General features: G+C 37.4%; 1 protein-coding gene across 3 annotated transcripts in view; it reads right to left on the reverse strand.

The window, feature by feature from the left end:
- slc9a9.L (solute carrier family 9, subfamily A (NHE9, cation proton antiporter 9), member 9 L homeolog) overlaps window positions 1–11,328 on the reverse strand; it is a 344,517-nt gene that overhangs the window by 211,746 nt on the left and 121,443 nt on the right. For all 3 annotated transcript variants that reach the window (XM_018263826.2, XM_018263827.2, XM_041563391.1), the window contains one exon: window positions 2,044–2,132. In XM_018263826.2, the coding sequence (XP_018119315.1) occupies window positions 2,044–2,132 (89 nt within the window). The remainder of the gene's footprint in view (window positions 1–2,043; window positions 2,133–11,328) is intronic.

The following is an 11,328-nucleotide window of genomic DNA, read 5'->3' on the forward strand; positions in this document are numbered from 1 at the left end:
GATTTATAAGTGATGTCACTAGGACTGTAGTGTGAAGGAAAGCCTATAGACGTCTCAAGCAGAGTCTGTTTCAGCAGAATTTGACAGGTTAATGCACTGGGTGTGGAGCTATTCACATCATTATCATGATGATACTATATATATATTTGGGAGGTATGCAGGGGTATCTGTCTTGTGGGAGCCTGAGTGCACTTCTGGGGGCAAAGTAGATGCAGGAGAAACTGCTCAGTCTCACTCCTGACGGCCTGAGGTAGGAAGGGTACATTTTATTCAGCAGTGCAGCTAATGTGGGGCGTCCCCAGGGTCCAGCATCCACTCTTTCTTCTTGAGGGTCCTTTCTGTGCTTGGCTGTTTTGTGGAAGCCAACTTCAGGTCAGATTGAGTTTCCGGTCAAGCCATGACTCATGCTATCGCTTACATGTGTCCCTGGCTTTGCTCGCACTGCTAGGCCATGCTTTGTTCTTGGGTTCAGAAGGTTCAGGTCAAACGGCAGCGGATGGCTGCCTGGGGAAGGATGCCTCGTGCTGGGCTTAGTACAATGCGTGGATGGCAGAGGCTTGTAAGTGAGACCATGGGAGGGCCTGGATATTGCGTCCACGCTGGTGATTGGTTGAGCACACCCCATTCTAATTTATTTTTAATATGAGGCGTGTATGTGTGTTGGATAGTGTAACTTTTCATTTGTAAAGATACACCTTAGTATTACAAGACAAGGCCAAGTGATTTTATATAGGTCATGTAGCTTCCATGTGACTACTAATATCTTATGTATATAAATCATTAAAATATTTTGATCTATATATATATATATAAATTAATGTATTCATAGAGTGCTCTCCATTTGCTTCAGTTTCTTAACCCCATCCACCCTACCCATCCCTTCCATCTGTTTTACTCTTCTCTCTGCAGCCTATACTTTCCACCTCTATTCCTGTGCCTAAATATTCCACCTCTGCTCTCTTCGAGCCTAAGATCACTTCTGCTTATTCCTGTCTTTTTCACCTCTAGGGATGTAGCGAACTGTTCGCGCGAACATCGGCTGTTCGCGTCCGCCGCAAGTTCGCGAACGTCGCGTGACGTTCGCCAATAGGCGTTCGCGTCAAAATCGTTCGACCATTCGACCATTCGATCGCTAAAATCGAACGATTTTCGTTCGATTCGAACGAAAATCGTTCGATCGAACGATTAAAAATCCTACGATCGTTCGAATCGAACGATTTTCGGATGTTCGAAGTTCGCGAACAGTTCGCGAACTGTTCGCATTTTTTGCCGGTGTTCGCGAACGGCGTTCGCGAACACATACTCGGCGGTTCGCTACATCCCTATTCACCTCTGCTGCCACATGCCCATGCTTAATCGGCTCTCGTCAGCCTCTCAGTTTAACTTCTGCTCACTCCAACCTATCCATACCCATTTGAGGCTGCCCGCATGTCTGTCCCACCTCTGCCTCCTCCTACTGTCTTTTCCCTGCCCCTTCCCCATTACAGGCTCTTTCATACTTCCTGACACACAAATCTGAGCTGTAAAAAGCGATAATGGAAATGGACTTTGGAAAAATAAACTGGTGCGGGGAAGATTACATAGATGGCCAGTGCCAGGTACTAAGTAGTGCACACACACTAATGTGTGCTTGTCTCTTTAATGTGTTCTAATGTCAGAATGCTCCATTTTCATAATGACAGAATTTACAGTTTGGTCAATAGGAAAAATTTTCATCTATCTACAGTATCTGTATGTCTGTCTGTCTATCTATCATATGACTTTTATACCCTTTCCCATTAAGCTGATGCCAATGCACTTATACTCCACTAGTGCATTTTTTTCTTTTGTGCATGGGGGGGGTCCTAAACTTCTGTATGCTGCTCTCATTTGACCTCAAAGCACATTACATCTTTGCAGACCTCATTTATTCCTTTGGCATCTGCATGCAAATTATATCCAGATATATTCAGACACTCTTCATTAATCAATCAATGAAATGCAGATCCACAGATCTGTCTGGCACAGCAAGGAAGTGGTTACCAAAAGTTATCACAATCCTACCTGTTTGGTTCTTAACCTGGATTCATCAGACAGGTTGTTGTATGTATAATGGGCCTGAGTCACGCCACAAAACAGAACTGCAACAATACCTGCAAACACAAGGTTTATGATAGTGTGAGAAGCATATAAAAGGGAAGATATACCAGAGATATATTCGAGAAGGAATAGAGAACTATATGTTTCTGAGCACCGGGTAAGGTTTATCTGATGTATTCACTATGACATCCAATCAATACAGCCAGTTAGTTTTACACTTGTAAGTCAGACAAAAGCACAGGATTATAGGAGGCATTAAATTCAGTGCTGTGGTTTTATGAACTGTATGTTTGCCAGTGAAAACTTTCAATGATGGAGTCTTTTTTTTTTTTTTAACAAAAAAATGATAGGATGAAATATTTAACCAACTGGGATTTTATAGAATTGCATTCACAATAATTTAAAGCTCAGCTGGAATAACTTTCTGTTGTTACAAATTCTACTATATACATAGGCATAAAACGAAGTTCTCTGCTTCACTTAGAAAACCAAAAGTAATGGTATGAAATGAAAGAAATTCAATGACTAATTCCGATGGAGTCTGAGTATAAAGAAGGCCTTGTTTCACCAACTGGACGTTACACTGTGACAATGCCCCAAACATTTTTGATCCATAATTAATAAAGCATTTTTTCAAAGAATATAACCTACACAGCTACAGTACTAAGTAGCTATTGAAAGAATGAATTATCATAACAGTACAACACATCACTGCTATGATTTATATTTATATGCCTAAATGAAGGCCAACCAGTAGTTATGGTTGAATCTGACCAGTTTTTGCCAACGCATTGAAGTCAATGGGTGTTTTTTCGTGCAACATTTTTTTTACAACACATTAGAGTCTATGGACATTTTTTCACTGCAATATATTTCACTTATCCCTACCAGCCAGTAAGATGCATCTATATATATATTGTTTAAGCAGAGTATTACATTTCCAGAGGTGAACACTGCAATTGTATTATGATACTCTGAATAAGAGGAATAAAGGGGGATTAATTAATAATTAGTAGGCTAGAATACTACTGTAACCCGGGAACTTGTAACTTCTACTTCAAAAATTGTTAATCTAACAAATAAATCATGTGCCTCTTTATCTCATGTGAAGCTGTAAGAACTAAGTTCATACAAATACAAGCGGTCATCTGCACTCAATCTGTTAGCAATATATCAAGGACACAAACATTTCAACCTGCAAATGGTTCTTAACACAAATGATAAATCTTTATATACAGGAAGCACAACCACCAGGAGGATAGTTACAGCACAAATATTCAGCAATGTATCACATACAAAGAACATAGCCAGTGCTTTAGCCATAAGCGTCAATAACTGAACAGTGAATGTTGTCAACTCGGAAGTGTCCAATCCCAAGTAGCAGGCCCTACGAGTGAAACCTAGGAGAGCTACAGTAGTCTCTAAGTCTGTACACTTGAATCCCTACTCTATAGGCAGCACACCCAGCAAGACGATCTCTTACTTCTGGAGTGAGCTATTAAAGAACTATCCTCACACTAACTTCACCTACTTGGCCTTCCTGCACCCACCTTCCAGGAAGTTGTAATCCCAAGAAAGAGAGCATATGTTTGTTTCCCGTTATATAGAACAGAACTATTACACCTCCTGTCCAGTTCAAGATGCAAGGCTGATTATTAATTAATTCTTATTAACATTACATGGCAGTGCAGATACCATAGCATTGTGTATCAGATGCCCTGCAGCATCAACAGCAGGAACCTCATTTTCTGTTTGATGATTTCCGACGACCCCTAAGTTTAGCTTTTCAACAGCTACACCAATGAAACGCTAAGAGGTTGGAATTTAAAGCCAAAATATGAAGAAAGATATTAGCGATGGTAATCTGCACTTTGGATGAATATTTTGCCGTACACATAAGAAATCTAAGTAGGCATTAATGGCATACAACAAATCACAGGCTTAAAGCTTAGTTTACAGTTTGATAATGATTAATTCAGAATGCGGAGCAGATGTTAAATTGAGGCTGTTATGACATAAACAAGTGGGGAGGTGACATCTTCTGGGTAAACGTTGTGGCTTATTGTTTGAGTTACCTTTAAATACGTTTTTTTAACAAAGAGAAGAGGGCCATCTGAACCATTTAGGTTCATTTAGTAGGAATTAGATGTCTCTCAAGAGCTTCCTGGTAATTAGAGAGTCTGATGAAATCAGCTGGGATGCTTCAGTCTTTAGATTCAGTAGGATGCAGCTGGCTATCTTGTAGTGCATTTGAAAAATGAACATTCCTAGCTGTTGGTTTAAGCACATAAGGATGTACATCTTACACAATTTACTAGATGTTCTTCTGACTACATGCAACAGCGCGCTCATCCATTTTGCACGCTATGGGCAATTAAGAGTTTAATCGCAAACACATTTTGTCGGATAAATGTCTTGTTCTGATTGCCGAGGTGAATTCATACATACTGTAACATTTAGCTTATTGGCTGAATATGCAAACTTTAAAGGTGATTATACTGCTAAACTACAGAACATTTTGGTAAGCTGTCTGTGCCAGTGAGAGTGAGAACAACAGACATAAACAAGGTGAAAATGTTGTAAAGAACACATTGCCCACAGATGTTTAACTTGGCCAAATATTTGAGTGACCAAAAAGTGCTGGTTCCTGACACTTCTGGGTTAGTTGATGAACTGTCTCTTCCACTCATGGTAAACATGGGATCCTAGGTTTGATACCAGCACGGGCACTACCTGCAAGGACTTTGTATGTCCTCCCTGTGTCTGCATGGGTTTCCTGCAGGTACTCCCTACTCAGTTTCCTCCCGCACTTCATAAACATATAGGCAGGTTAATTGGTTCCTAAATAATTGACTCATGTATGAATATGATAGGAACCTTAAAAGGATAGTGAAACTTCTCAGGTCTTAGCCTATATATCCTTTAGACAATTTTCCTCAATTTGAACTCTTTACTATGTAAATTGGATAAAGGTAATGTGGCCTTTAATAACTTGCATGCTTTTATTGTCCTTTGTGGCTTGTCAATCAGGGCTGGCAAGGCGGGACTTGGAACTTAAATGCTTGACCGACAGGAAGAATCTGGCAGCATACTGTAGTTGTGTTGTCAGCTTATACCAAGTGTCTACACAGGGTCAGAGGTCATAGCTAGCTTATCGAGTTCTGCTGCTTACTTTCATGTTCAAGTATGTGACTATACAATAGCAATTGTCTACCTCACTATAAAACTTCTCTCCTGTACTGCTCTGTGCTGTTCCTTGTTATATTTTTTTAATGGTGTTTTAAACTCTTTCCTTATTAATTGTTTTTTTATGTGTGGCTCTTGTCTACCTACCTTTCCTGCACATGTAACTATCTGTGCTAAGACTCCTTGCAAGGTTAACTCTTAACCCCCAGAGCTGGAGTAGATTGTTAGTGCAGTAAACACAGGTAGGTAAGGGCCATGCATAATTAAGTGGAAATTAGTTAAAATGGGGTTGCCACCTTTGGGCTGCACTTAGTGAAATCACAGAGGCATGGCAGGTGATATTGAAGGTGGAGTCAGATGTCATGAGCGGGGTTGTGATGTGGCTATTGGCTGATTGCCGTGTCAGTCCAGTTTTCCTAATTTGGAAATCAAGGCAAGCTGTTTTGACCCAGGCATCCTCCCGAAAAAAAACAAAACAGGCTGTCCAGCTCAAAAAAGATAAGAAGTGAGATAAGAAAAGTCACTTGTCTCCAACCAGAAGTGGTATCCTTCTCTATATGAGGAAGTGGAGTGTTTTTTATAGCCATATATTTTAATAATTTGGTGGGTATTCATCAATAATTATATCATTAATAGTTATTGTTGCTATCTAAGAAAAGATCTAATCACCAAACGAATGTGTCACTATGTAAGGAACCTATGTGAATGATGTATAGTCTCAAATAACAGCATGAACATGTAGGTACTATATAAATAACAGATTAAAGTAGTCATTTTTTTTTACCAGGTTTTTTTTTGCCAGATTATAAATTCCAGTAAAATATGAAAATTATGAAAGCTATGGCCAATGTGAGCTATGTACTACTAGCTTTAAAAGTACAGTATAATGCACATTACTAGAATTTATGTCAATTACAGTGAAAATTGGGAATGTAAAAGTTTTTGGGTGAAATCCAGCACTTCTTGCAGGATTGAGACTTGTCTAAATCCATAGTGCTTAGTCAATTCAAACCCAAACCTTTAAAGCCAGGTGACTTTAAAGCACTAAAACATTTTTAGACCAATATACAATTTCATGGGCATTTACTCAATTTAAATATGCAAATGATGCTTTGCATTTAGTTCTGCATTTGACTAAATGTTTAATGGGTTATTATTTATTCAGGCAAATCTGAATATTAGAGATGTGATACATCCATAGCAAAAATGGAAAGGTAATATATAAAGGATAAACCTTAAACAGCATCACATGCTATGTGAAGAGAAACATAAATGGCCGCATGCAGTATTGCTTTTTCGTTCAGCAAATGAAGGCTACTGCATGACTGATTATTGCTAAATGACTACAATTCTGGCAAATTAAAGAAAGTCGATAAAAGGATTTGAAAGGTCAACTGCTTAACTCACCATCAATCGTTATTTTTCTTGCTGGCACCTCAAAGTAAGTCTGTGTTTGGTTCATAATTACTGACTAAGGATTAACCTTGCACAAGTTTAGAGTAATAAGAACTATGTCCCTGAATAGATTTGCTTTTATCTGTCATCAGTTTAGAAAGAAAAAAGGGCAACAGTATATTAAAATAAATGAGGAAGGAGTTGAGCGAATATTTGTAAAAATTAGTGAGTTAGCTAAATAAATTAACTAATGTCAATTTCCTTTCTTTAACATGATTTTAATTAATTTCCATTGCAATCCCATGCTGCCACAAGAAATCTAATATAGCCATTAAGGCACCCCAACATTTCAATTTTTTTTTTAACTGCTTGTGGAATAAAAAGTCAGTAAAACCTCTGCATGTTGTATCTAAAAATGTAAACTATTTGCGCATCAGAATCACCCATACTAATTAGTAAACAAGCGTATGGCATAAACTCTTATCAGTTCTTATGAAATCCACATTACAATGCTACACATCCATTTATATTCATGCCGATACATCAGTCCTATGGACACCAATGCTAATACCTGCATTGGTCGTATCATGGTTTATAAAGTCACCCTTTAAATATTGATAAACAGAGTTTAATCCACAGTTAGGGCTGTCATTTCTTAGAAGGCCCTGCCTTTAACTAGATTATTTGAACTTTAAGTTTTAAACCTTTGATGCTGGCATGATATTGGCTTGTCAAACACCCAATGGGCTTAGCTCATTGGAAATTATATATATTGTTTTTATTTTATTTTATATATATATATATATATATATATATATATATATATATATATATATATATATATATATATATATATATATATATATATATATATATATATATATATATATATTAATATATTTTTTTTATATAAATATATATTTTAATGGACAGCTGAAGGGCATGATCTTCCTCCCTGATGCTAGGGTCCTTAGCGACACCAAAAAACTTAAATATACAGCCTAATGTCTTGATGGAGATAGCATAATGAAAGATATGGAAGCCTTACTATTCAAGGAGAAGGAAAGTCGTCTTGCGCTTGGGGGTGGCAAATGTTAGGCACCCCCAAGTGATAGTATTTATCTTTTCCTGAAATCCTGGGCTGGTGCTCCTATCAGCAGAAAACTGCACTGGCCCAGGGTTCTTCCAGTGAGCACCACAGAGCGATCCTCTTCCGGATTCTTCTTTCTTCAAATTTCCCGGGGCAGACGCATGCGCAGTAGAACGAAATAGCCGGCTTTTTAGTTAAAGTTCGGCTTTTCACTCTACCGCGCATGCACAGCCAAGTGAAGAAAGAGGAAGACGGAAGAGGAACACTCCGGGCCAGGGTGTTCACTGCAGTAAACCCGGGCCAGTGCAGTTTTCTGCTGATAGGAGCACCGGCCCAGGGTTTCAGGTTCGTAAATACATTCACTTGGGGATGCCAAACATTTGGCACCCCCAAGTGCAAGAAGACCTGCTTCTCCTTTAATGGAAAGGGGCAGTCTACAGTTACAATGGCACTTAGCTATACATTTACACCCTTACATCAGTCCTATAGTCACCCGTCCTACATTTTTTAATTAGTCGCATATTTTAATTGAGAGATTTGAAAACATAATATCTTGTAACTTAAATACAGACCAGAATTAAGGACTTCTAGGAGCAAATCAGAATTTCATACAGGTGTGTTGCAGTATACTGTAATTAGTCAGATTATAAATTATGCTTTGTTCAGAGCACCTGAGCTATTGAGCTAATTAAAGTTATGATGCCATTGTTTTATAAAAATGTATTTACTGTTGCTGTGTTACATTGCTCTGTGTACAGGTATGACACCTGTTATCCAAAATACTCAGGACCTGGGGTTTACCAGATAATTGATCTTTCGGTATTTTGGAACTTCATGCTTTAAGGGTGTTATTTATCAAAGTCCGAATTTTTCTCCATTTTTTCTACTACAAACTCTGATCAAATCCGCTCGGGTTTTTTAAGCTTATTTATTATTACATTTTCCCCAAAAATTGCTTTGTGGTAAAAAATCAAGATTTTTATGATTTTTCATCATTTTTCATGCGATTATCAAGTTTTTCAAGATTTTTTCGGAATTTGCACCCGAAAACTCAGGGTATTGCACGAAACCCAGCGCACATCAAAAAATCATTGGGACTTCTTCCACTGACTTATATGCAACCTCGACAGGTCTGAGATGTCGGATTTTCAAAATTCAGACTTTTCCATCCTCGAGGTTTAATAAATTCCAAAAAATTTGTGATTTTTTTAAATGTCCTATTTTTTTTATAAAAAAAAAAATATCACAAATTTTTCATGATGTTTGTTTGCATTCAGGGTTCAGTAAATAACCCCCTAAGTCTACTAGAAAATCATTCAAACTTTAAATAAACCCAATAGGCTAATTTTGCTTCCAGTAAGATTTAATTATATCTTGGTTTGCAAGGTACTGTTTTATTATTACAGAGAAAAAGGAAATCATGTTTAAAAATTTGGATAATCTGGATAAAACGGAGTCTATGGGAAGCAGTCTTCCCGTAATTGAGATTTCTGGATATCAGATTCGATACATGCGAATGAAGTGGTTGCTTTAGGCATTAATAAGCCCCATATAAGGCACTAAGTCTACCCAGGGGGAGTAAAAAAATGACAAGCAATGAGTTTGCTTTTAAACAGGTAATCAGTGAAAGCTATCTGCTGACTGGTTGCTGTAGGTTACTGCTCCTGGTCAAAGAGTGTACTTTATTGTTACTTCATTATATTTTTTCATTACATATATATATATAAATGGCATCCTATGGCTACACAGGCCTAGCTTTGTCTACTTAGATTTCAAAAAAGTCTTCTTTTTTTTATGAAAATGGTCCTAGGTAGAAAACATGAGAAACAAGGAGAGCATAAGCTAAACTTAGAACTTGATGCTAACTAGAATAATCTAAAATTTGAAACACAGAAATATAAAACCAGCGTGCTTTCTAGCCATAGCCTGGTGACTGATGCAGTTTCCCAAATAAGAGACTTTATAGTTCAACAGCTTTAATTTGTTTTTTAGCATATGAATACACTGCATTCAATGGCATACATTTAATTCAACAGAACACAATTACATATACACCATGTTTTGCTTTTATCTGCACTTCAGTGCTGCAAAGTCAGGGTAAACTTGATATTATTAAATGCTATGGACTATGCAGTGTATTGGATTTTACTGGTGAGAAGCACTGCATTTATTCTAATAAGAGGAGGTAGCTGGTGAGCAGTCAAAACAGATATGATTTATGTGCAAACACACTATGATTAATTACACAAAGTATATCCGTAATTTTCTCTTTTGTAATATTACTGCCAAACTCAAGATATTTTTATGACTTTGAGGTTAATAACAGCTTGTGTTTAGCAGTTTAACTGATGCATAGGTAGAAAAAATGATGGATTGGTTGCTGAAACTGATGGCTCCCATTAACATCTATGCACTAAGAATGCTCTCCATCAATTCTAATGGCCATTACCCAACGCTCTTGCTATGGTTTCTGACATACTGGTGTTAAGAGATGCATTTCCCAAATCACTCTTTAAATATTAACTTATATAATTGGAGTTGAATCTGCAGTCAGAGCTGTCATTTACAGGAACTTCAGTCGTATTTAAACACTACTATTGCATGATTTCGGCTTACCCCTCTGGCAATGATACAGATTAATGGACAGCTCAAGGGCATGACCTCCCTCCTTAGTAGAGTAGCGCCCTAATTGTCAGGTTAGGGGGTCTATAGAAACACCAAATGATAAAATACATAGAATACCATCCATCATTTGCTGTAAAAATACATCTGATTTAGGTGCCAGTTTGCTGCACAGGCTGCTTTGGGGACCATGGAACCCCCTTCTAGTTACACCCATATATTCAAATGGCAGAATCAGGAGCGGTTCATGAAAAACACACAATTTTAAGGTACATAGTAATATTTAGCCCATACAAGTTAATGCTTAAATAAAATTCTTAAGGATCTATGCTTTAATCATCCATTTATTGCATAATTCGTTATCCTCTTTTTTTAAAAAAAATTGTGGAACTTCTGGTTCCAGTTTAAAAAGGTTTGATGGGTTGATGCCAACAAAAAGTAATAAAGCCTTTATCAATTTTTTTGAGTCAAGGACAAAATATGCATACAAGGATGTTTGTTATTATGCGCTATGTAAGCTCATTGTTAAATTACATAGTTAGATAGGGTTAAAAAAAACCAAAGTCCATCAAATTCAACCCCTCCAAATGAAAACCCAGCATCCATACACACACCCCTTAGTCACATTACTGCCATAAAAGCATATATCTGGCAGCATGGATACATGTTGTCATATAGATTTAAAGCAGGCTGACACCCAGGTATAAAGACACAGTCATAAATATCAATTTCGGAGAGTTGTAGTTATTATAGCCAATGACTTTTTTTGGAATACACGTATGGGATCAGTTATCTGGAAACCCACTGTCCAGACTCCATTTTATCCAAATAATTTAAAGTTTTAAAAATGATGTCCTTTTTCTATGTAATAATAAAACAGTATCTTGTACATGATCCAAACTACGATATAATGAATACTTATTGGTAGCAAAACCAGCCTAATGGTAAAACCAGCC

This window comes from Xenopus laevis, chromosome 5L (assembly GCF_017654675.1).
Source record: "Xenopus laevis strain J_2021 chromosome 5L, Xenopus_laevis_v10.1, whole genome shotgun sequence".
Taxonomy (NCBI): domain Eukaryota; kingdom Metazoa; phylum Chordata; class Amphibia; order Anura; family Pipidae; genus Xenopus; species Xenopus laevis.